Below are 27417 nucleotides of genomic sequence, written 5' to 3' on the forward strand. Positions count from 1 at the left end.
AAACACTTTACAAAGTATATACAAACTATATTTTTAAACACAGATATGGTTACTTTTGGTAGTTAATAAGTACAAGGGCAAGACACAGATGCAGACACGGGAGGCAGATGGTTTGAGTCTGATATTTATTATAATCCAAGGGACAGGCAAAAAGTCATAACAAGGTCAGAGACCAGGAGGTACAGAGTGGCAGGCAGGCTCGAGATCAAGGCAGGCAGTATGGGCAGGCAGTATGGTCAGGCAGGCGGGTTCAGAGTCAAGGCAGGCAAGTGTCAAAACGAGGACTGCAAAAGAGAGATAAGAAATAGCAGGAGCATGGAAAAGAACACTGGTTGACTTGACAAGATGAACTGGCAACAGACAAACAGGGAACACTGGAATAAATACCCAGGGACTAATAGGGAAAACGGGTTACACCTGGAGGTGGGTGGAGACAATCACAAAGACAGGTGAAACAGATCAGGGCGTGACAAATAAGTACCCTCTGTGTAACGATCGTCTGACAAAGGGGACCAAGATACAGCGTGGTAAGTGCTCATATTAACTTTAATGACACTTGAAATAAAACAAGAAAATGAAAGCCAACAGTTCTGCCAGGTGAATACACAAGACAGAAAACAACTACCCACAAAACCTCAAAGGAAAACAGGCTGCATAAGTATGGCTCCCAATCAGCGACAACTATGTACAGCTGTCCCTGATTGAGACCCATACCAGGCCAAAACAAAGAAATACAAAGCATAGAAAAAAGGACATAGAATGCCCACCCTAGTCACACCCTGGCCTAACCAAAATGGAGAATAAAACCCTCTCTATGGCCAGAGCGTGACAGTCTGAGGTGATTTCTGATCACGTTAGGCTGCGTTTCATTAGATTTTTTATGTCAGTTTGATCGCGGGGGAGGCACTAGTAATGTCTGCAGGTTTCGGTTTGGCTATTTGTTTCAAGTGTATTAGTCTAAATAAATCTCTTTGCCAAAATTCGTCATCTCTCCTATTCGACTAGTAGTTCTGAAATGTTTATTGCTTGTCTACATTTTACTCCCTCCTATGTTTAATATAACACACATACATTATTAATTTTGGTTGCCTATCCTGATGTGAAGTTTGTTCTATAGAAAATATTTCACTCTAATGTGTCACAGAAAGTATTTGACTCTAGCCACAAAATTAAGGAAATTAGAAGGGGGGGGATTTCGGCAAGGCCATTTTCTTGCCTGCTGAAATTCTCCCCTCCCCTTCTGTCTTGGGACTGCAAGGCCTGGCACACTAAAGAATCATTTTCGTAGCTCATCATTTTGGTAGCTGACCAGTAGTGTGTGCCACAGAAAGAAAAATTAGAGTATAAAGAAACATTAACATTTATTTTAGAAACATTTTGTAATGTTTAAAATAAAGATAATACACAAATATTATCACCCAATAACACAAAAACATCACAGAAAGTTAAGTTCGTTAACAAACATTAAATAAGAAATACAAATTTTGATCTTTGCATAATAAGATATAAAATTACAATAAATCAAATATAAAAAGACAATAACAAAAACAAATATTGGAAAGCGACAACAGCTTGACTGAACATTTAGTCCACTTTTTATGGAAAGTTTTCCAGGTGATACCGTCGCCTGGAACTCAAGCCTAACCTAGTCCTGACAGGCAGCGCAGACATAATCCTCCAATGATGGGATGGTTTTCATACAGGACTGGTGGAACCATCCTGGGCAGCGGTCACAACCAATCTGAAATTTATAATGAAAAATGTTAATACACTGCTCAAAAAAATAAAGGGAACACTTAAACAACACAATGTAACTCCAAGTCAATCACACTTCTGTGAAATCAAACTGTCCACTTAGGAAGCAACACTGATTGACAATACATTTCACATGCTGATGTGCAAATGGAATAGACAACAGGTGGAAATGATAGGCAATTAGCAAGACACCCCCAATAAAGGAGTGGTTCTGCAGGTGGTAACCACAGACCACTTCTCAGTTCCTATGCTTCCTGGCTGATGTTTTGGTCACTTTTGAATGCTGGCGGTGCTTTCACTCTAGTGGTTGCATGAGACGGAGTCTACAACCCACACAAGTGGCTCAGGTAGTGCAGCTCATCCAGGATGGCACATCAATGCGAGCTGTGGCAAGAAGGTTTGCTGTGTCTGTCAGCGTAGTGTCCAGAGCATGGAGGCGCTACCAGGAGACAGGCCAGTACATCAGGAGACGTGGAGGAGGTCGTAGGAGGGCAACAACCCAGCAGCAGGACCGCTACCTCCGCCTTGGTGCAAGGAGGAGCAGGAGGAGCACTGCCAGAGCCCTGCAAAATGACCTCCAGCAGGCCACAAATGTGCATGTGTCTGCTCAAATGGTCAGAAACAGACTCCATGAGGGTGGTATGAGGGCCCGACATCCACAGGTGGGGGTTGTGCTTACAGCCCAACACCGTGCAGGATGTTTGGCATTTGCTAGAGAACACCAAGATTGGCAAATTCGCCACTGGCGCCCTGTGCTCTCCACAGATTAAAGCAGGTTCACACTGAGCACGTGACAGACGTGGCAGAGTCTGGAGACGCCGTGGAGAACGTTCTGCTGCCTGCAACATCCTCCAGCATGACCGGTTTGGCGGTGGGTCAGTCATGGTGTGGGGTGGCATTTCTTTGGGGGGCCGCACAGCCCTCCATGTGCTCGCCAGAGGTAGCCTGACTGCCATTAGGTACCGAGATGCGATCCTCAGACCCCTTGTGAGACCATATGCTGGTGCGGTTGGCCCTGGGTTCCTCCTAATGCAAGACAATGCTAGACCTCATGTGGCTGGAGTGTGTCAGCAGTTCCTGCAAGAGGAAGGCATTGATGCTATGGACTGGCCTGCCCGTTCCCCAGACCTGAATCCAATTGAGCACATCTGGGACATCATGTCTCACTCCATCCACCAACGCCACGTTGAACCACAGACTGTCCAGGAGTTGGCGGATGCTTTAGTCCAGGTCTGGCAGGAGATCCCGCAGGAGACCATCCGCCACCTCATTAGGAGCATGCCCAGGTGTTGTAGGGAGGTCATACAGGCACGTGGAGGCCACACACACTACTGAGCCTCATTTTGACTTGTTTTAAGGACATTCCATCAAAGTTGGATCAGCCTGTAGTGTGGTTGTCCACTTTAATTTTGAGTGTGACTCCAAATCCCGACCTCCATGGGTTGATAAATTGGATTTCCATTGATTATTTTTGTGATTTTGTTGTCAGCACATTCAACTATGTAAAGAAAAAAGTATTTAATAAGATTATTTCTTTCATTCAGATCTAGGATGTGTTGTTTAAGTGTTCCCTTTATTTTTTTGAGCAGTATATTTAAAACATTAAATACATTTTCTTGAATTACAATTATTATTTCATTATCAGACAAAGCAGATGATACTACCTCTAGAAATATTACTGCTTATACAAATTCGTACTCGTAAAAATGTGCCTTTAGAAGAGAACAAGCAATTACCCAGTCTTCCTCATTATTGTCCACCTCCCCACAAAAGTGGCACATTTGGCTCAGGTCATCTAGCAAAACATAATGTCAAGTAATCTATACATCTTTACATTTATTTTTCTGAGCAAACAGGGAACAAGGGAATAGTAAAGGTTTCTTGTAACATAAATATTTAAATACATGTTTTAGTGGCCATCTAGTCAGAAGTTGGATCAAAGATAACCTTGAAAGATCCATATAAATGTTTATTTATCTCCAATTATTTTAAATTAGAAATTGAACATACCAGTGTTTTGGAGGAGAGTGACTGCTATTTCTTCTCTCATGATGTTAACATCTTTGTCTGTATTTAAAAAGACAATTTAGTCCTCCTTCAGAGCACATTTGTCACGACTTCAGCCGAAGTCGGTTCCTCTCCTTGTTCGGGCGGCGCTCGACGGTCGGCGTCGCCGCTCTACTAGCCATCGCCGATCCACTTTTCATTTTCCATTTGTTTTGTCTTTGTTTCTGCACACCTGTTTTTCATTCCCCTAATTCTTTTTCATGTATTTAACCCTCTGTTTCCCCCATGGTGTTGTGCGGGATTGTCTTATGTCATGTTCGGTATGTTGGTGACTGGTTATTTCGACGGGTGCTGTTTATTTATTTATACAATTTCATCCTTCCTTATGACATAGTCCCGACACATCTAGATTTGCTACCCAAGGTGGCTGGTCTTCTTGTTCTGTATCTATGGATGCGACCCAGATGTTCATTCTAAATATTCCATTGCCATACTGGCCGTAAACGTTCTTATCCCTTGCTTGCTAGCTAGCCAACTACGTCTAATTTACAGTCACGTCAAAAAGTGCAGCCAGAATAACAACAAAGTAGCTGCCCTTGCATTTGCTTAAGCTGTTTTCTAGTGACATTTATTTGGAACATTCATAACAATGAGCTAATGGCATAGAAAATGTGCTCACTCGTCAGGTCACTGTTCAGAGAAGCTAGCCAACAACACAGCTAAATCAATCACTTCAAACTGAAGCTGGAAAGACTGCAAACTAGCTGCACTTCGTTTACCGAGGTAAAGACAGTTTCAGGTTGGATATTCGACGGATATTCGGCTAGTTTTCCTTACGTTCACCGACAGCAGTTAGGGACTGTCAATATGGTGACAAATCACATTTTTCAAATGTCAATAGCTCTTTTTAAAACCATTACTCCTAAAACTCTCCTAAAACTTTCTAAACTGGTTGTAGCTAACCCGATGGCGTAGACAATACTGCCCCATTGTCATATCCATTCTGGATAAAATCATAGCTGAAAAATGCCTCTATGAATGTGTATACTGTATGTGGGAACATCTTATGTCCGTCCTACATGTAGTGTTGATACATGGAATATTCCTCAACTGCATATCATAAATTGCTATAGCAAATAGAACTATTATGTTCAACAACTGACATTTTCAGATATTATTTTGACAAACACACTTTGGTGCTTACAATTCATTCTCTAATGTCATAGAGTTGATGGTTCACTGTCATCTGTGATCTTTGTGATATGACTTTAATTAAGCACGTACTGATGAAACTGTCACTTAATATTTTTTTGTTAAAGTCTACAAACGCTCTACATTTATTCACTCTGTGATAGGGTTGAATCCTATATGCTACTTCTATTATTGTCCTGTAAATGGTTCAGTGCCTATAATCTAGGCTGTGTGTAGAATGGGGCATAAAGGAAATTTCCTCTACTAGATTATAGTGATAAGGAAATCGGCATACAGTTTTGGCCTGTGTATTCATTTGCTTATAACTAATCAGAATTCCATTATGTTTACATAAAAAAGAGAATACTTCAAAATGAGAAGATCCTGCCAAGGAAAAGACGACTGGGTGGACATAAAGTGGAAAGGAGGGAAATAACTCACACCATGCAGCACGACACCTTCAGCTGAGGGGTCTTTGTAATGCAGGTTTGATAGTTATATTTTCAATAATGAATGGTTATATCACGTCCTGACCAGTAAAGGGGTTATTTGGTATTATAGTTTGGTCAGGACGTGGCAGGGGGTATTTGTTTTATATGGTTTTGAGTGTGGGTTTGTTTAGAGGGGCGTTTGATTTATGTATTCCGGGGTTTTTGGTTTAGTTCTATGTTGTATAGTTCTATGTTTGTTCTAGGGTATTTAGATCTATGTTTAGGTAATTGGGATTGGGGCCTTCAATTGGAGGCAGCTGGTTATCGTTGCCTCTGATTGAAGGTCCTATATTTAGGAGTATGTTTGTTATGGGGATTGGGAGGTTGTTCTTAGCACTGCTGTATTTAGCATGCAAGACTGTTAGTTTGTTTTCTTGTTTTGTTTAAGTGTTCACTAATAAAGTTAAGATGAGCACTCGACCCGCTGCGCCTTGGTTCACTTACTACGACGATCGTGACAGGTTAGCTGTTAGGTGACAATTAGGTCAAAAACTCTATTTTATTTTTGGGGTGTAGATGGCCAAGGAAGTTGCACAGAACTTCCCCAACATCCCCTCCCAAATTGATATAGAACCTTCACAAAAACACATGGAGCAACTGCAAAAAGAAATGGCTGAGGATATATTAAAAATGTATGTTATGACATTTAATTCAAAGTAAATGTAAATTCTTTATTTTTATGTAGTTGTGTGGGACAGCCATATGTTCAGTTCATACCTATGATTTCAGAGTTCAACAAAGCCAACAACTGCTTCATGTGTGCCACTGATAAAGAACCTGGATGTGGCCCAAAGACTGACTGGGTTAGTAACTTTATTTAACATGTTTATAATCTTTTGACAACAGTGACAGCATGTAAGACAATGTATAATATAACACAATGGATGGCTAATTTGTCATACTGCATTGATATTTGATATTTATAACATGTTATGCTTTATTTTGCATGCCAACGGTGGTTCCATGTGCTGTAACTAGGAATGAAGACGAGTTCAGAGTGAAGAACACAAACTGGAAGATCTGTCTTTGTTGTTGAAAATGTATGCTATACCCCATCCACAAGAGGCTCTGAAATGTACATCAACCAGGGATAAAGAGAAAGTTAACACTGTGAAATATGTTGTACTTATTTGAAGTAAAGTGTTGACATGTTGGAAAATATTAAAGGTCTACAATTTCTGTTTAATATGTCAATATTACATTTTTATTCATAGATTTTTCTGGCCATCATTACTGTGGTTAAATGTTCAGTATATGTATTGACCAGCAAACCCATTGCAGCCTACCTCACTAGCTCACTCTCCATCCCTGCTTTTGTGATGACCCTCCCACTCTGTCTGCCGTATTCTCTCTCTTTGTTCTTGTTTCCTTATTAGGATGCCGGTGGGCGGAGTTGGAAGGGTCGTCAGCTACATGGGAAACACCTGGATCCGGGTGTGTCCCAGGATAAAGGCACCTCTTCCACAGTCATTGGGGAGACTCTCTCCACGCAGACACCTTGTTGTTTTTGGTTGTGCTAGTTGTGGTATCTAATAAATATATATTTTTGATACTCCTTGTCTCCACGTTGTCTCCCTTTTGTTGCGAACTTTGAGCAGGTTCGTAACACTTTGGACAATTAATAACATGACTCTCGTACTTTGCCATTTTCATTTATGGTTGACCAAGGAGCTATTGAAAGTTAGAAAAATGTATGTAAAAACGTGTGAGATGAAAATTGACAAACTAAAGGATGTGCAATGTGAAGGCCAACTGAGTGGACATTCTGAACCTTATTTGAGTCCAGTAGGTCACATGACCAAGGAGCTATTGACATTTTTAAGTTTGAAAAATTCATGTAAAAACGCGAGAGATGAAAAACGGACAAACTAAAGGGTATGAAATGTGTAGGCCCACTGACTGGACATTCTGAACCTTATTTGAAGCCAGTAGGTCACATGACCAAGGAGCTATTGAAATGAGAAATTTTGAAAAATGAATGTAAAAACCTGTGAGATGAAAATGAACAAATCAAAGGTTGTGCAATATAGAAGGGTAGTCAGTGGACATTCTGAACCTTGTGTCATGTAGGTCACATGAGCAATTGAAATTCAAATGTAAAAAGTTTGTACTTTGTTTACACTCCATTACTAATTCAACTAGTAATACAAAATGCTGCTCACATTTCCACGTTTATTAGCTTTGGAAAGCAAATTAATGACCAAATCGTGAAAATAAGACCTGTGCAATTTTTCCAACATCTTGACACTTATTTGGAGTCTGTGGCTCGAAAGCTATTGAGGTTTGAAAGCACGAATATCCGTTGAATATCCAACTTAACTGTTTTTACCTTGGTACTTCGTTTCACCTTTTTTCGACATTTCTTTGTATATATCCATAAAAATTAAAGCAGCCGATTGATGATTTAGACAGGCAGCGTTTCTCAGCCAGTCTGTCTATTCCCGACTCCGGACAAATTCATTACCATGGTACAGTTGGAGCATAAACAAAGGAATGTTCGGGTGTCGTGTGAGCATTGTTGTGGAAAATTGTCTTAAGAATATAATACTCTTGCAAGAACTTGTGAATTTAATACAGACTTTAATACAGAGTAGCAAAGCCGAGCTGGTCCATGGAACAACTTCCCTGAGCATCGGCTCTTCTTTTATGCACATACAGCATATGGGTACATCCCCTATGTTAATGCAATTACTCCTCTTAGTCTTTCCGCCACCATTATCTTCCAACTCCTCTGACATAGTATACATGCAATATTAAATCACATGGTTACTTTGGATACAGTACATTTCATGTGTCTTAGTAAAAAAAAAAAAAAAATCTTTCCATGTGTTCAATATCTTTGAGATCAGCACCAGTCCATGCGAGAAATTGCCAAGAAACTGAAAATCTCGTACAACGCTGTGTAATACTCCCTTCACAGAACAGCGCAAACTGGCTCTAACCAGAATGGAAAGAGGAGTGGAGGCCCCGGTGCACAACTGAGTAAGAGGACAAGTACATTAGAGTGTCTAGTTTGAGAAACAGACGTCTCAAGTCATCAACTGGCAGCTTCATTAAATAGTACCCGCAAAACACCAGTCTCAACGTCAACAGTGAAGAGGCGACTCCGGGATGCTGGCCTTCTAGGCAGAGTTCCTCTGTCCAGTGTCTGTTCTTTTGCCCATCTGAATCTTTTATTTTTATTGGCCAGTCTGAGATATGGCTTTTTCTTTGCAACTCTGCCTAGGCCAGTATCCTGGAGTCGCCTCTTCACTGTTGACGTTGAGACTGGTGTTTAAAGATGATTAACTTTGAAACAAAAGTACAAACCTCACACACATGGTTATGGGCTTTAAAAAAAATAAAAAAATACACCTGTACCATGTCAGATATTTAGAATTTCAGATTAGAAATGTATTACATTTTGAGTTTGCATCCCAATACTACACTTTATATGGTCTATATAGCCTTCTTTTAACCATAAAAAGGGTTAGCATTCACACCTAACCAGACACGTCTGGTAAGAATGTACCCTGCCTGTCTTACTTTAGTCCCCTATAAAATCAACAAGAGCCAAGTGAAGGATGCTGCTGACAATATATTTTTAAGTGTACAAAAATATTTAGAAACAAATAACATACACCAACATAAAGAAATAACACTAGGTCGAACAAACATATGAAAATATAATGTAAATGCACCAGGTCAGTGGTTACTACAAACATACAGGTTTCCTGGTATATGCATCCAGAATACTGCAATGGAACCTTGTTTCAGCTGGCTTAGTATCTCTAAATCATACAATACTGTTCATCCCGTGTAAACAAACGGAATCGGTTTAAACTCCAGAAAAATATCTATTGGTAAGGTACCCACTTGTTATAAGATTGTAAAAGGGAACGGTAGAGAGGTGGGCAGAATGATAACTTACAAATTCATACAAACCGCAGTGAATTTGGCATAGTTCACATTCTGTGATACAGTAAACATGAGGTTTGCATAAAATACTGTTTACCCCCCAAAAATGTCAGACAACACTGACAAGAAAATAAACATTAAAATACAGCAATCCAATGACACACAAAAAACTTTAGGGTTTTTTAAATTAGATGAAGTTTCGCAATGTTGCCTGTGATGGGGTCATGATAGGGGCTGCACCAAATGTTTGATGTATTATAATAATTGGTTATGCTTATGTTGTATTAATAGAAGGGGAAGGGTTATAAGACCTGTCCCCCCTTACATTTATAGGGTCCTAGACTACAAATGAACAATATATATATGCATTATAAGGTGTAATATTGTTCCACAGTTATTTTATAGTCTGCTTCTTATAAGAAACGGTCTGAGAGCTGTGTGAGTTATTGCAGTCAAAACAGGGTGTCTGAGAAAGCGCCTCAAAGATAAAAGAGATTCATAGACACAGAACCCTGCAGGGGAGTGAAAGAGATAAGAGACTAGTCAGACATACCACCATAAATCAACTTGGGGAGTGGACATGTACTGCTGAGCCTTTAGAAAACACTGGAACTCAACATTATGTGTAAAGCTGTGTATGCATGGGCTTGGTCTCATGAGTAGAGGGTAATGACGTAGGCATTTACATCACTAGGGGTTGACTGCAAGCATATTAAAAGCAACTTGGACTTTTCCTATTTAGCAGAACACAGGAGAGACATCAGTTGTATGTGTGATGTTTGATCTTTGACTTCGGTCTACAGCTGTATTTTGATGAAAATTGTTCTAATTTATAAGTGCACATTGAGTGTTCCTTATTTGTTAAGTAAATAATGGAGCCAAGAAAAGTGGAACCAACACCTGTCAGGCCTGAGGTAGAGAGGACACTGTCAGATAAATTCTCAGTCACTTAAGAATGTAAACAATAACTACAGTAAATAATAACTGTATTATGAGCTGCCCAACCTTGCCACAATGAGGTCAATTTCTGCATTCCCAAAGAATATACATTGGTTATGAATATTTGTCATTAAAAACAAAAATTGTACATATATTTCCATGGGAAACAAGTTACAAGAATCAGATTGTCATGCGACAGTCCTCACTCCACTCCCCCAGTCCATAACTGGAGACAATACAATTTGTCGTGGGTTAGCTGCCAGGCCTACTTCTTCTGCTTGAATTTCTTCTGAAACTTCTGGAAGGTGGTGGAGGAAGACTTGGGAACTTTAGTGGTCAAAGAGGTGAGAGGACAATATCTCTTCTGAATGCCAACAGACCATACACCTAAATGGAGTAATAATTCATTCGTAACAATAAATGTTACAACAAATAAAACAAAAACCTACATCCTCATATTTGACAGAAAGGAATACATGGAGATGGGGAACAAACTGAATAGATACAAGAAATGCTTTCCTTACAAAGATATGGAAAATGCAATGTAGGTAGCGGACACATTACATACAGTACATTTTCAACACATGGTTGAATAGACGGCATGCTTTATTACCTTGGGATTTTTGGACTATCGTCTGAGGACTCTCAGCCTTCGCAGCAACCGGACCAGCCATGTCTGATGGGAAAAGTGTTTCAATGTGAAAAGAGCAGGAATACATGTCTAATTACAGGTAACATTAACTGAAATAAGAGCAAATGTGTTGGTGTTGGTATTACTTACCATTCATTGAACCTGTCTGTGTCGGAGGGTCCATGACGTCTTTGAAGTTGAACGACTCCGGCAGCACACTAAACATAAGACTGTTCTGCTCATGAGGCAAAGGAGCTGGGTTTCCGATCTCATATTTACTTTGTTCCACTAGATCAGGGATACTGGATGGCACTGCCTCAATCCTAGATTTCTTTGGTCCGAGTTTCAGGCCGTTTAAGATTCTTTCTCTTTCAACACGCCGCAAAGTCTGCTTGGCCTTTACAGTTCTTTCTGGTTTGGCTCGCCTTTCAGAGGATAATGCACCTCTATCTGTGTTGGTGAGGGCAACAGTCTTTTTGGCCATTTCAGCACAAATAATCTTTGGAGCAAAGCCTCTTCTGTTTTGTAGTTTTGACACTTTGCCCCTGGACTTTGTCTTTGTCGGGATAAAACTATTATTCCACTCGTTTAAGATCCATTGTTTGATTGGGCTTTCCGCTGGAGGACTGGTCCAGGAGTTGACATTCACACTGAGGGTTATAGGAGGTGCTGGAGCATTGTCTGCAAAAGGTCTTGCTCGAGAAGTATTATGGTCCTTGCGTTGGTCAGTTGTTAAAGCCCCATTTTTCCTCTGGAGCGCGGAACCAAACAAGGCTAGACTTACTGTGCCAACCCTCCAAATGTTGTTCCCAATTCCATGTTCTGTTGGCTTCTGGAGATTGCTACCTTTTGAATGTTTCTCTTCTTCCAAAGATTTAGAAGTAGTTGTATTGGGGGGCTCAAAAACATCATCATCAGTCAAGTTGACCTCAGGAACGAGTTGAAAGGAGGGACCTAATCCATCCCTCATTTTCCTTTGCTTTCTTGGGACAGGCAAATTTGAATGCGGACTTTCAACACATCTTCTCTTGAGTCCAACCCCTTTTTGTTTAACCTTGTAGCTACAATTTGTTTTAGGAGAGAGATGTTTGTGACATCTTTGTGCCAAGGAAAGTGATGTAAGGAAACCGATTTTGTCTGTTGGTTGGGGTTGCAGATTAGAAGTAGGAATGGGAACTGTAGGAACGACTTCACTACCTCTAGGGTTTCCTTCTTCCAAAATGACACCAAGTTCTTGTACACATTCTATACGTTTCTGGAACAGACCTGGTAGTTTCTGCTTTGGCTGTACATCGTCCCAAACTATCTCCGATATTGGGGTGTCTACTTTAATAAAGTCTTCATAACGGGAGAAGACCTCTTCAATTTCAACAATGTTTGTGTGGTTGATGGGGAGTTGCAGTGCTGGGGCTTTTGACAAAGGCAAGCTCTTCACCCAATTTGTGTATATGCGAGCAGTCTCAGATTTGCTATCAGACAAAACAATTGTTTGGCATTCTTGAATGCCTGTAGATTTCCAAGATTGAGGATTCAAATTTTTTACAGGATTCTCTTCCCTCTTTTCTTCTGCTGTGCCATTTGATTTAGACAATTGCAGGCATTCCCTTTGTTCTGCTTTTGTTGTGTTGGGTTCAACAGACAATGTTACCTCAACCAACGGCGTCGCATTCACAGTGGCCTTTGCTGAACCCAATTTAGTCTCGTATTGGCATTTGCAGGACGAAGAATTGGTGGACCCACTGAACACTGCCATCCAACGAGAGAGGCAACAGTAATCTTCTGATTGGGCATCCCCTTTGTTTTCGAGTTTTAAATCAGTCAACTTCACATCTACCCTCTCAGATGACTTATCCTCCACTGAGTAATCTTTCAACTCAATCAGCTCCGCGTCCATTTCCATTGGCAATTCCAACAGGTCTTCTTCATTCACTTTATCTTGTGGTAGCTGCCCACTGAAAAACATCAAAGCTTCTTCTGGTGTCAGCACGTTGATCTCCAGGGAGGAAAATGGGTCACTAAAAATGATACCTGCCTCTCTCTTAACCAGTGAGAGGGTCTGGGTGGAACCGTGTACCAAACCTGACCCTTGAATTTCTTTAGCATCAGAATCAGAGGGTGTTGGTCTCTTCGTCTGAGCCACCTCAGTCTGCATGTCATTGGCAGAGTCCGCAGATTTTTCATTTTCGGTACAAATCAGTTTTGTTTGTTCATCTCCTCTATGAAGAGTCTTTTGGTCATATCTTAGTGACCATGGGAATCCAAACTCCTTGTCTATGTCATCAAGCTGCTTATTTGTGTTCAACCACGATGACTCTTGCGCTGGGAACTCGGGGTGAACAGAATCATGTTTAAGAATGGCACATTTCTCTTCAACTTGACCCCAGTTTTTGCGCCTGGCTTGTGAAAATATGACAGACTGTGATGACATATCGTCATCGTCGCCACACACAGATCTAACCTCTTCCATTATATTTTGTAACATACCAGATCTTGCAGCATCCATAAGCTTTGGCCCATCTCCGTCCCAATAGAGGCTTAGTATTTTGCTTTCAACTGGTGTGGCAGTGCATTTTTGACTTTGCACAGTATCTACCAACTCCTTCAATTTACCAAGGGTCCATTTGATTACAGGAATGGAGGACAATTCAAAAATGTCCTCATCGGAATCGACTTTTTCATTCGTTTCCTCACTCAATTGGTTAACATGCACATGAGTGGTCATTTCTGTGTCAGCTAACTCTTTTCTCTGAGTGGCTTGACATTCCACATTAGGTAATGGTTGAGAATCAAATTTCTCTGCACATAACCCGTTTGATAATGACCGTTGAGGCTTAAAACATGAATATATCTTGGCCATTTCAACATCAGAAGTTTCTGAACCCTTGGTCAATGTTTTATCAGCCCCTGATTCTAGTCTGATCTTGGGGACCTCTTGTTCAGATTCATTTGTCAAAGAAGCAGATAGAATAAGGGTTGTTTGGGCTTGTGATGGACTTTGGTCACAAGATTCTTCCCCAGGGTTGCTCACATTTTTGACACCTGTTAAGAAAGACATACCTTGGGTAGTCAAGGAGATTTTATCAGCCACATTTAGAGGTGTGTTTGTCTGCATACACTGCGATAGTGGTTGTACAACTGCAACGGCCTTCTGTGTCGTAAGAACAGAGGGGGCATTACTTGCAGATGATCCTTGCAGGACCAGAGCACTTTCATTAGGTTTATCTCCTATGAAAATAAAATTTTCTGTTCTAAATCCATTTCCACTTTTGTCCTCTGTTACTGTTATGTAATAGCCCTGTCTTATGGGGTGTGACGGAGTCACAGACTCACAGTTTTGCTGGCCTGAAGACAGCATACCATGGTTTGGCACAGATGAAGATGGTCCAGTGTTGGATAACTGAACATAGGTGTTTTTTGGCTTGTAATGTAGGGTAGGGGCTGCACCTTGGTTAGGCACGTGTTGCAGAAAATGCGCTCCTGCCCCAACCACATGTTCCGTCTTGTTCAGCACGGGTCCATGGGAGTGCTGGCCTGGGTATGGTGGAGGCGCGGACTTACGCTTGTGCTGGACTGGGTATGGTGGAGGCGCGGTCTCACGGTTGTGCTGGACTGAGGGCTGTATACTATAGTTTGGCACAGATGAAGATGGTCCAGCGTTGCCTACCAGAACATTGGTGCAGTCTGGCTTGTAATGTAGGGTAGGGCATGTGCCTTGGATATGGAGCCTAGGATGAGAGGCATAGTGTGCATTATTTCCAATGGGCCCTGCCTGACTGTTATTATTTGCACAATAAGATGGGAGTCTGTTCTGTTGTGGTGGGATGGGAAAGCTTTTAGGGCAGATGGGGACATGTCTTGGAGAATTATTAAAAGGAGGGTTATACATAACATTGTACTGAGGATTCTGGCTAATGTTATGCATTGGCATTGACTGCCCCACTGTAGCATTTGATACATTGACCTGGTTGTTGCTGCCAGTGAGAAGTTGAGAGGGATACATTTGACTGTGGTTTGATGAGCCAGTGTGGACAGGTGCTCCATGTTGGTGCACCCTGTTCATCTCAGCCCTGCTGTCATTGTTCTGATTTTGAAGTAAATACAACAGTTGGTTATATGTTGTCTCCTGTCCACTTTGCAAAGAGTTTGGTGTTTGTGGGTTTCCCTGATGAGGAGCTTGAACTGCTATCCTTCTTGAATCCTGCCCACTCACTACAGTCAATTTATGATTTACATGGTTGGGGCTCCTACCCATTGCAAGAGAAGCAGAGGTACCACTGGAGGCCCCCTCTTGTCTGCCAAGTACAAGCTGCTGACTGCCACTCACTGGGCTTAGATGATACATAACATTTGTATTCAGTGGTGCATTAATATGAGGGGGGCAGTGAATGGTTGGACCCTGACCATCCTTTACGAGCCTCTGTGGATTGTTTTTTTTAACACCCAAAAACCTCTGTCCCTGCTGAAAAGTGGGCTGAGCTGCACTGTTAACCCTTCCGGGCAAGGTGTGACGGTTTCCACTTTGTGATGTAACACCAGTTGATTGAGCAGCCGCTGCATTGTTAGTCCAGAGTGATGTCAAAAGGGGACTAGTACCCGTTAGAACTTGCTCTTTGGTGGGTGAATGCTGAGATGAGTTTATGTACACCATTGAAGCCTGTTGATTCAGGTTCGGTCCACTCCAGTAACCTCCACTGGTTACTTGTCCGCTGTGTGGTAGGCATCGACCACCTTCTATATACAGGACAGCTGGTCTGACTGGCCCATATTGACGAGAATAGCTGCAAGGAATCTCACTCATCTGACCACTGGTAACTTGGGGACTTGATGATTGTCCAGCGACGGATCGATCCAGTCCACTTTGGGTCCAGGTATAGGTCTGCATTCTCCTTGTCTCATCAGTGTCGCCTACTGCCTTGTAGTATTTCAGAATTAAACCATTTCTGAAAAAAAAACGGGGGAAAAAAAACGTGATTAACAGGGCAACACACACACACACACAGTAACCAACATAGCCTGTATCAAAAATAATGGTATAGATTTAAAGTATGGCAATCTGGAACTACAAAGCCCTCATCATATTCTCTGGCAGCATAGTCTTATGACAGATAGGCTAGTGTGGGAGATCATTCGATGTCACCTAGTGCATTTGCTGTTTCTGAGCAAAACTCATGCCAATGATTACATTAGCTAATGTACATAACTACATTTGCTAATGTACATGACTACATTAGCTAATGCCCATAACTACATTTGTTACACCTGGACATACTAATGTCAGGTGAACATGGAAACAGGATGGTAACAAAATGACCAATACGTGAAACATATGTATACAATAAATGTATTATTTTTTGTATCACATAAAAGGTCCTGCCACCATTATAATTTAACTCAAAGCAGATGTGGGCGTGAAAAAGCAAGAACTGGGACTGAAAGATAAATGGTGGAGAAAGGACAAGGGGAGTTATTTCATTTGCATATGGGGAGTACCCATATGCGTTATGTAAGGATGTAATGCTATAAAGGGAAAGCTCTGTGCTGAGAAACACGGTTGTTCCATGGAATAGCACGACTTCGCTACTTTGTAATAAAGCCTAAATTGAATTTACAAGTTCCAGTAAAGGTGTAATATTTGAGTCAATATTCCACAACACTAGCTGATATGTTTTACCAGTGGAGTACACTACACTATGAATCAGGTTTGAGGAGTTAGTGAGGTAACTTTGGTCAACTCCGAGATCAAATCGGGATAACCGGTCTGATAGATCTGACTCAACATGCAATAAACATACAGTGCATTCGGAAAATATTCAGACACCTTGACTTTTTCCACGTTACAGCCTTACTCTATAATGGATTCAATAGTTTTTTCCCCCCACAATCTACACACAATACCCCATAATGACAAAGCGAACAGGTTTGGACATTTTTGCAAATGTATTATAAAAAAAAAAAAAAATATGAAATACCTTATTTACACAAGTATTCAGAACCTTTGCTATGAGACTCGAAATTGAGCTCAGATGCATCCTGTTTGCATTGATCATCCTTGACATATTTCTACAACTTGATTGGAGTCCACCTGTGGTACCTTCAATTGATTGGACATGATTTGGAAAGGCGCACGCACACACACAGAGAGCATGTCAGAACAAAAAACTAAGGCATGAGGTCAAAGGAATTGTACGTAGAAAGGATTGTGTCGAGGCACAGATCTGGGGAAGGGTACCCAAACATTTCTGCAGCATTGAAGGTCTCCAAGAACACAGTGGCCTCCATCATTCTTAAATGGAAAAAGTTTGGAAACATCAAGACTCTTCTTAGAGCTGGCAGTCTGGCCAAACTGAGCAATCAGGGGAGAAGGGCCTTGGTCAGGGAGGTGACAAAGAACCCGATGGTCACTCTGACAGAGCTATAGACTTCCTTTGTGGAGATGGGAGAACCTTCCAGAAGAACATCCATCTCCGCAGCACTCCACCAATCAGGCCAATCAGTTGCCAGACGGAAGCCAGTCCATAGTAAAAAGAGGTACATGACAGCACGCTTGAAGTTTGCCAAAAGGCACCTAAAGACTCTCAGACCATGAGAAACAAGATTCTCTGGTCTGATGAAACCAAGATTTAACTCTTTGGCCTGAATGCCAAGCATCACGTCTGGAGTAAAGGCACCGCTCATCACCTGGCCAATACCATCCCCATGGTAGTGGCAGCAACATGCTGTGGGGATGTTTTTCAGCAGCAGGGACTGGGAGACTAGTCAGGATCGAGGGAAAGATGAACGGAGCAAAGTACAGAGAGATCCTTGATGAAAATCTGCTCCAGAGTGCTCAGGATCTCAGACTGGGGCGAATGATCACGTTCCAAAAGGACAACGACCCTAAGCACACAGCCAAGACAATGCAGGAGTGGCTTCGGGACAAGTATCTGAATGTCCTTGAGTGGCCCAGCCAAAGCCCGAACGAACATCTCTGGAGAGACCTGAAAATAGATGTGCAGCAACGCACCCTATCAAACCTGACAGTGCTTGAGAGGATCTGCAGAGAAGAATGGGAGAAACTCCAAATACAGGTGTGCCAAGCTTGTAGCAAAAGTTGACACACCTACTCATTCAAGGGTTTTTATTTTTAATATTTTCTACATTGTAGAATAATAATGACGACATCAAAACTATGAAATAACAAAATTGTTAAACAATTCAAAATATATTTTATATTATAAAGTAGCCACCCTTTGTATTTATGATAGAACCCCAAGAGTGTGCAAAGCTCTCAACCAGCTTCATGAGGAATGCTTTCCCAACAGTTTTGAAGGAGTTAGGGTTAGCCTAGTGTTTAGAGTGTTGGACTAGTAACCGAAAGGTAGCAAGATCGAATCCCCGAGCTGACAAGGTAAAAATTTGCGTTCTGCCCCTGAACAAGGTAGTTAACCTACTGTTCCTAGGCAACCATTGAAAATAAGAATTTGTTCTTAACTGACTTGCCTAGTTAAATAAAGGTAAAAAAATAAATAAAAAAATATGCTGAGCACTTGACTGCTTTTCCTTCACTCTGCGGTCCAACTCATCCCAAAACATCTCAATTGGGTTGAGGTCAGGTGATTCTGGAGGCCAGGTCATCTGATATATCACTCCATCACTCTCCTTCTTGGTCAAATATCCCTTACACAGCCTGGGGGTGTGTTTTGGGTCATTGTCCTGTTGAAAAACAGATGGTCCCACTAAGCGCAAACCAGATGGGATGGCGTATCGCTGCAGAAGGCTGTGGTAGCCATTCTGGTTAAGTGTGCCTTGAATTCTAAATAAATCACTGACAGCGTCAACAGCAAAGCACCCCCACATCATGTATGTTATGTAAACATGAAACTGTATAAAAGGAGTGTGCTGAGACTGGAAAGATCAGTTGGTCCATGGGCCAGCTCTGCTTGTTACTTTGTAATAAAGTCTATTTGAATTCACATGTTCCAGTATCTGAGAAATATTATTGGACAAATATTTTCACGACACTAGTCGGAAGGTATAAAATTGTGCTTGTGTGACATGTACAGTTGAAATCGGAAGTTTACATACACTTAGGTTGGAGTCGTTAAAACTCATTTTTTAACCACTCCACAAATTTCTTGTTAACCTGTCTGGGCTAGGGGGCAGTATTTTCACGGCCGGATAAAAAAAACGTACACGATTTAAACTGGTTACTACTCTTGCCCAGAAATGAGAATATGCATATTATGAGTAGATTTGGATAGAAAACACTCTGAAGTTTCTAAAACTGTTTGAATGGTGTCTGTGAGTATAACAGAACTCATATGGCAGGCAAAAACCTGAGACAATTCCAAGCAGGAAGTGGCCCGTCTGAGAATTTGTAGTTCTTCTTTTGATTCTCTATCGAAACTACAGTATCTCTGGGGTTACGTAGCACTTTCTAAGGCTTCCATTGGCTCTCTAAAGCCTTCAGAAAGCGGATTGAGGCGTCTCCTGTCTCTGGGCAGAGTATAGTAGCTCAGTTTCTCAGTGGTCTGCCTGGTGACAAAGAGATTGGATATGCGCATTCACAAGACCACGCTGTTTCTTCTTTTCCTCTTTGAATGAATACACTATTGTCCAGTTGGAATATTGATACAGATCTATCTAATATTGATACAGATCTATTTTTAATTAAGTCCCACAAAAAACACAACAAAGCGCCTATGCACTCTGTCATTAGAAACATATTCCAGTGTCTGCCCGTCTGCTGAAAATCTTTGCCTATGAGTGTGCGCGTGCGTAGGCTACCTGCCCCTCCCGAAGCGTAAGCAACAGTACTGATGTTACAAGCGTGATTCAGAAGATAGAGTTTAAATTATTTATGAATGGATTAACTTTTTCTATGCTAGTTCAGGATATTATTGTTCTCATTTCACATTAGATGCATTAACAAGAAGAAAAAAAAAAAAAATTTAATTCTGGTACTGCTCTGCACACACAAGCTTTTTAGCTAGCTAGCTCTAGTCCAGCGTTAAGCCAACTAAAGTTCCTCCATATGTAACAGTGTAGGTTCCGTCCCTCTCTTCGCCCCAACCTGGGCTCGAACCAGGGACCCTTGCACACATCAACAACTGACACCCCACGAAGCATCGTTACCCATCGCGCCACAAAAGCCGCGGCCCTTGCAACGCAAGGGGCAACCCTACTTCAAGTCTCAGAGCGAGTGACGTCACCGATTGAAACGCTATTAGTGCGCACCACCGCTAACTAACTAGCCATTTCACATCGGTTACACATAGAAGCCGATCCTCCGTAGGTATAATTCTGTGGGCCTAATTCAGATATTTAAAACAAAATGTTGGTCACATCTTGTGCCCTACACTCATCTGTAAATCACACATGTAAACATCTAAACTTGTCCGCTTCAGAGCTCTCCAGCTTGTAGTCCTAAAACACAGAAATTAGTTCTCTGGTTCATTCAGACATGATGATGGGAAACCGAGGCTTTCTGAAGCCTTTGGGTCTTTTACCAAATTGTGCCAAAAAACGGTTTATTACTCTGAGCTTTTAACATAATGCACATTTGTGACATGTGCTGGTCAGCATTGAAAAGCAGTGTGATGTTCATATAGAGGTTTTTGTTACACAGTAGTCATCAAATCTCCATGGCACGGCAGCTAGTCGCAGGTCTTAGTAGCCTACTATCAGTTACCATACAAGTTCACACCTTCCACTGTGAATCTATGGCATTATTTAGGATGCTTAAGACAGAAAATTGTATTGACTAAATAAAACTAAATTGTTGGAACAACAATGCGCAGAAAGTGTGGTTTAACAAAACGATTTTCAAAATAATATGCAGTCGCCAGGATTCGACCTTGTTCCCTAGTTCTGGTCCCTGAGTACCTAGCTGTGTTCGAATACTCAAACTAACCTCACTATTTGAAATGTAAATTGAGTATGTAGTATGCTTATTGGTCATAGTATGGATATAGTTAGTATGCCAAAAGTTCCCGGATGTCGTACTAAATATGTCAAAATACGAAGTATACAAGCAGTGGACACTACTTCCGTGCTTTATGGGCCCATAACGCAATTCATAAAATGGCCGTGGCTTCGCGGTTTCAGATTTGAAGACAACGGCAGAAAATATGCAGCCGATTTCAACAAGAGAGGATACAAACTCATTGCTTTAACAAATTATGACAAATGTTAAAATGTTGAGCAATGTAATAAAGTAAATTACATTTCAAATAAGTTAAGTTACACTTTGTTGTTGGCTGACAATTTGTTAGCTACACCATCCTTACAAACCGCATAGCATTACAGCAGTATGTACCGGTATGTTACCTGTATGTACTTAGTTACCTAAGGTTAGTTGGCTACTAATACATTGAACTTGCTAGGCAGTATATTAACTAACTACCCAACGTTTAGACTTAATTATTCGCATCATTCTTAGCTAAGCGGTATAGTTGTTGTGCGATCTCAAAGGACATTGTTAATTCTGGCTATCTACTCAGGTTTCAGAGCACTCTCATCTGAGTGTGCCAGAACACAGAATAACTGATGAATTTACGAACGTGCAACACCCGTTGAATATGGCCGGTGTCAGTAAACGTCGCCAAAAAAAAAGCATGAATTACTAACTAGCCATTTCACATCGGTTACACCAGCAACACAATTACAGTAACCAACACTCTGGATAGCATGAAAACAGCCTAACCAGCTCTGCTAGGGTGAGTAAAATGGTGAGAACACCTCACTCTGACATTTGTGTCTGGAAGTATCTAGCCAACATTAGCCAGTTACAATGGCAGTCAAGCACTCAAGCTAAGGTCAGAACGCTCAGATCAACCCTACGAATGGACAATCTGACAAAGCTCTGAATTTATGAACGCTCAGAGCGCACTCTGAGAGCTCTCTGGCACTTCAGATTCGAACACACCCAAAATTGTAAAATGTCTAGCTAGTCATTTGTTATGCTAACAAGCTAGCAAGAGGTTGCATAGCAACAGCATCAACTTCTGGTAGACAGACGAAGCGCTAGTACACTCAACTGAAACGATACCGTTTGTTTACAGTATACTAAAATGAACTAATAGTATGTAGTATATACTCATTATGTAGTATACAGTATGTTATTATGGATATCTGAACACAGCTCCTGACTACCTGCTCAGCTATCGTTCAGGTGACGCTACATGAAAAGAAATCCTAACTACATTGTACAGTGTCCGTTAGAGGATCGATGTTTGAAAGCCACTTTGAATCGAAGAAAGCACCAAACCACAGCGAAATCAGTGGGATCTTGCCACAGTTTGAAAAACCGTGACAATGTTACTTTGAAACGAGCATTGGTACATTGTGTCGGATCAGTAGTGCTTCGAAAACTGTTGGCGCTCCGGAATCAATCGTCCAATCACTAGGAAAATTAATAGGGCATTGGGATAAACGCCAAAAATAAGGTCTGAAGGTTAACATAGACCTAGGAGATCTTGTACATTTTGTTCTAAGAGATAATGTCAATCAACATGACCTTTATCATTTATGAAGCCTTTGTGCTTTTAAAAAAATGTATATAAATGCTTCAAAATAAACATTAGCTGATTAAGATTATCTCACAGAACAAAGCACGTAAGACCACAGATCTTATTTATCAGCGTTTATCTAAAAACAGCCTTAATTTCCCCATAAGTTTTGTCCAAAGAACTATGGACGGAGTTGAGGCGTCAGCATGCTTCAGTTTGGCTAGCGCCTAGATAACAAGAAATCTGTCATTAATGCTTAAAAACATTGAGACCTGTCCGTTAACACAGGACTAGTAAAGGCCTAGTGCCCTACTTTTGTGGGGAAAAATGTTAACTGAATATATTTGTATTCAAGTGTTTAACAGCATTTGTTACTTGAGTCTGATAATTATCTGTACAAAACAGCTAATACTTGTGGAATATAAAAATACTTGCTTGATATGTTTTCCAGTTTCCTGAAATACTTTGCAAATGAAACTTATCCTTTTGCAAACGTATTAACTTATCCTGAGTAATTTACAGTGGTGAGCAGTGCTCGACTTTGGCCAGAGCGCCATACCGGCACAGCAACTTTTTTAGGAATTGCATATTTGTTCCTCTATAAAAACGAACAAAAGTAGCCTTTGGCTGGCCTAGATTCACACATAGACAAAAAAGGTTGATCAAAGCGAAATGAAGATGGGATCTGCATTGAATAGCAATGGAGAGTGGACATTAATTCCCTGATTCCACTTTTCAGGTTTATTTGCCGCCAGTCTGAATCTGAGTGATCGCAGGCTGTTCGAGATTGCACATATTGAAAATCCGTCAGCCAATGCCCATGATGCGCTGTTTCAAACTGTAAAATTAGGGTTTGTAAGGTCATGAAAAGTCATATATAATTTTTGTTAATGTAATTCATGAAGGCACGCTTTTATATCAATCACTTAAAAAGCTACATATCAGCCATTATCGGAATGACCCTTCAGTGCGTGTCTGTGTGTGCTGCGTGGGTGCCAGTGGGCAGTTGCCTGAGGAGAGAGTGCAGCATTTCAGCAGCAGGTATAAAATAATGACAGACTAACTAGATAGCCAATCCAAAACATTACTTGTAGCAGTTCTCACTAGTTAGCTAAGCATTAATGTCGTTGTTGCTTTTCCACCGGCACTGTAGAGCCTAAATAAATCTACACCGTTGGAAAGCTGGGATTCCTGTATTAAACAGTAGCCATGTAAATGCGACAACATAAAAAAATATATATGATAAAAATAGCCTAATTGGCCAAACTTGATGTGCATTGATCTCCTGTCGTGGAAATTCAACACAGGGACACTATTTTCTATTGTGTTATTGACTGTACATTTGTTTATTGTGTAACTCTGTTGTTGTTTTTTGTGTCGCACTGCCTTGCTTTATCTTGGCCAGATCGCTGTAGTAAATGAGAACTTGTTCTCAACTGGCTTACCTGGTTAAATAAAACTCAGTCAATTTTAAATGAATCAGTCTTTATTGTCGGCAATCTGGAGAGGTGTAAGAGTAAAATTACAAGATGTTATAATATTGTTTATTTGTCAAATCAGGTTTGATGAGTACTCTCTCATCTGTGTCTGTGGGTTGAGTTGGCCCTCTGGGGCTTGAACTGACAGTTGACCTGATGATAAAACCTAAAGACCACATTCCAGAGACAAGATGTGGTGGGTGTAACTGAGATAGCCTGGAGGAATAGAACAAAACCCTTATTGTGTCTAATCATTCTTGCATCTGGGAAACAGCACCGGGTGCAGATGACCACAGGATGGCTTGTGGTGCCCCTGATCAGCATTGGAAGGGTGGAACCAGTCATGTCTAAGCATTTTTAGTGTCAGCTATATAAGAACTCTGCATTGTCTGTAAAGGTTAAGCTCTCGGCAACACACTCAAGAGTGTGGTGTCGACGGCTTCATGATAGCAATAATTAATCGATATTAAATAAAGATGATTGTTTGAAGAAATGACAGTCTCTCTCAGTATGAATATCCATGACAGAGGTTGTGGGTATTTTCCAGTATCTATACTGTTTTCTTAGAAGTAGTAAGCAGAATCAATATAGGGTTAACCATTAGACATGTGTAAGCAGAATGAAAGCAGAATCCATATGATTGTGCAAAGCTGGATCAACACAGGCCTAGTCATTCTGGGTCATACCTGGTCTTGTGAAGGCCATTGGACAGACACATTAGTTAATCAGTTACAGGCACAATTAGACACGCACCTGCATTAGGAGTGCACGCCACCAATAGAATCTACGCCAATAAGAGAATGGAAACTAAGCTAAAATGAGTGCAAGGCAAAAAGATAAGGGTGGCCAAGGCTAAAGGGTATAAGTCACTCCACTTTATGTAAATGTTTATGTATGTTATGTAAGGGTAAAACTGTATAAAAGGAGAGTGCTGAGACTGAAAAGATCAGTTGTTCCATAGAACTGCTCGGCTTGTTACATTGTAATAAAGTCTATTTGAATTCACAAGTTCCGGTATCTGAGAAATATTATTGTCCTAATATTTATACGACAAGGTCACAGTCAAACTCAGATGCATAAAGTACCAGTCTGAAGTGAGCTCTAAAAAAGGCGTTCCTTACATACGGCTACATAAAAACATACATAAACATGATTCATTGGATTGGTTCCTACATGATGGCCTCTGTTTCCTATCTTAACTTAAAGAACATATTCATATTCTCAAGCCCTGGTCTAACCATATTGTCGCCTAAACATCAGCTGATCAACAGGACCTTAAGAAGAATTGAGCTTTTCAGGGCTGGATCAAAAGCCAAGCCTCCACACCCAGGAGCTCTCCAGATGGCATGGCGGGTTGACCACATGTGACTGACAGTGCAGTTCTACTTTGTGGGGGGTTAAGTGCCGTCAAGAGCACGAAGGCAGTAGATGGTAGGCCTACATTGCATTCAGAAAGTATTCAGACCCCTTGACTTTTTCCACATTTTGTTATGTTACAGCTTATGAAAAAATGTATTAAATAAAAATGTGTTTCCTCATCAATCTACACACAATACCCCATAATTACATTTTACATTTTAGTCATTTAGCAGACGCTCTTATCCACAAGCGACTTACATTAACCGTACATTTCATGCAAAACATTTTTTTTTTGTACTGGCCCCCCGTGGGAATCGAACCCATAACCCTGGCATTGCAAACACCATGCTCTACCAACTGAGCCACAAAGAAAAACAGTTTAGACAGTTTTGATAATTTGTGACTCACCACCTGGATTCAGTTTTATGTAGCAAAAATTGAAATGGTGTTTATTTACATTATATAAAAGTAGATTCTCAGAGCTACAAAATAGTACACCATACACTGCATTTGAGGAACAATGGGAAAGTAATTCTGCTTTGAAAGTTGATCAACTTGTAAACTCACTTTTGAGAAAAATCACCTTTGAATATTTTACTATCTAGTGAAGAGCTCTTTTGCTACACGCTGTCAGCATAACTCACACCCTCACCAGCTCTGCTGGCAACAATTTTGTCAGGTCGCGTCAATTCGAATCTGGTATCAGAACAAAATAGTCAGCACATAGTAACTTCTGATTTCTTTGTAGTTTAATTAATGCAAACACTTGAATGGTAAATATGTGGTTCGTATATACGGGCTCCCTGTAACACCACGCAGGGCAGACAGAGAACTGGAATGACATTACAAGTTCTTCTTTAAATACTTTGACAGACTTAGTTCGCTCTCCTTGAGGGCCTGTCATAGTAGAGGCTAGAATATGGTTTAGACTTATTCCAGCCTACCGTTGGCGTGCAGGTTGGTCCCAACCTCTAGACGCACTCCAGCTTCCTGGCGGATGTCTCAACTTGTGACTGCACAATGCACAGTCCTCTAAAACCCTTACACCCCCCGCGTATACCTTTCACCCATATCCTGTTATTGCTATTATTCTACAGAAAATCCTGTTTCTACATCATCAGCATTCTATCCACATGACCCACCATCACATGAGCAACTTCCTCTTAACATATAGCTGTACTCAATTATCTATAGTTTATATACTCATTATTATAGCATCTGTGTTATATTATATAGGTTATGCAAACAAATTGTTATATTATATGGGATATGCACTCAAATAGTTGGTCAAACCCTAACAATTTCATTAGGTTTTTTGGAGACGTTTACTGACACCGGTCATATTCAACATGTGTTGTACATGTCACGTTAGTTAACGAGCCAGCCAGCCAGCCAGCCAGCCAAAGTTAGCTAGTTAAACAATAAACAGTGGCAACAATGCCACAGTGCTGGGAGCTAACTAACCATTTTCAATGTTAGCGAGCTAACATTAGGCTCTAACTTGAACAGCACACGGCTCTGGGAAACGAATAATAACGTCAGCTAACGTTAGCTAGCTAGTTATCAGTACACTTTAGCTTAAGACATATAGTTTGCTAGCTAGGTAAACAAAGTGTAAGTTCACACACATCACGTTAGCTAACGAGCCAGCCAGCGAACGTTAGCTAGTTAAACAACAATGAACAGTGCCAACAATGCCATAGTGATGGGAGTTAACCAACCATGTTCAATGTTAGCTAGCTAACATTAGGCTCTAACTAAAACAGCAAACGACTCTGGGATAATAACATCAGCTAGGGAGACAACCAGCTAACGTTAGCTGGCTAACAGTACACTAGCTTGAAATGAAACCACTTTCTGTCAAAATGAGAAAACGTGTAATATCTGACAATGTAACGTTAGCTTACCTGTATACATCATAGTGCATGGACGCGTTGTGTCGAATAAATATTGGTTCAATAATATCTCAGATACCGGAGCTTGTGAGTTCATTACAGACTTAATTACAAAGTAACAAGCCGAGATGGTCCATGGAGCAACTGCCAGTCCCAGACTCAGAGACCTCTGTATATACAGCTTCAGTCTGGCATAACATACATAGTCACTCCTCTTTATCTAAATGATCCACACCGTTTAGTATTCAGACCTTTTGCACAATGTAGCAACGCCCACTTCCGCTC

General features: G+C 40.9%; 1 protein-coding gene across 4 annotated transcripts; it reads right to left on the bottom strand.

The window, feature by feature from the left end:
* Nucleotides 1-726: 726 nt before the first annotated feature.
* LOC106561001 (uncharacterized) lies at nucleotides 727-27417 on the bottom strand. Of its 4 annotated transcripts, XM_045688128.1 has the most exons (5): nucleotides 27145-27416; nucleotides 14242-15851; nucleotides 11062-13950; nucleotides 10894-10956; nucleotides 9009-10667 (listed from the first exon to the last, which is right to left on the bottom strand). In XM_045688128.1, the coding sequence occupies exons 1-5, from the start codon at nucleotides 27162-27164 to the stop codon at nucleotides 10546-10548; spliced, it is 4704 nt and encodes a 1567-aa protein (XP_045544084.1). In that variant the 5' UTR covers nucleotides 27165-27416; the 3' UTR covers nucleotides 9009-10545. The 4 variants fall into 4 exon arrangements, with proteins under 4 accessions (XP_045544082.1, XP_045544084.1, XP_013979999.2 ...); XM_045688126.1 differs by lacking the exon at nucleotides 9009-10667 and adding an exon at nucleotides 727-1741 and having other exon boundaries at nucleotides 11062-15851; nucleotides 27145-27417; XM_014124524.2 differs by having other exon boundaries at nucleotides 9009-10578; nucleotides 11062-15851; nucleotides 27145-27417.

The sequence above is a fragment of the Salmo salar genome, chromosome ssa10, assembly GCF_905237065.1.
Source record: "Salmo salar chromosome ssa10, Ssal_v3.1, whole genome shotgun sequence".
In the NCBI taxonomy this organism is placed as follows: domain Eukaryota; kingdom Metazoa; phylum Chordata; class Actinopteri; order Salmoniformes; family Salmonidae; genus Salmo; species Salmo salar.

What these genes read in the sequence shown, in the direction of transcription:
- LOC106561001 (XM_014124523.2), bottom strand. Translation starts at nt 27,164, where the DNA reads ATGCACTATGATGTATACAG. An exon ending in ATGCACTATGATGTATACAG is followed by an intron (nt 15,852 to 27,144) that starts GTAAGCTAACGT and finishes TTTTTTTTTCAG; the next exon opens with AAATGGTTTAATTCTGAAAT. An exon ending in ACAGACAGGTTCAATGAATG is followed by an intron (nt 10,957 to 11,061) that starts GTAAGTAATACC and finishes TTTTCCCATCAG; the next exon opens with ACATGGCTGGTCCGGTTGCT.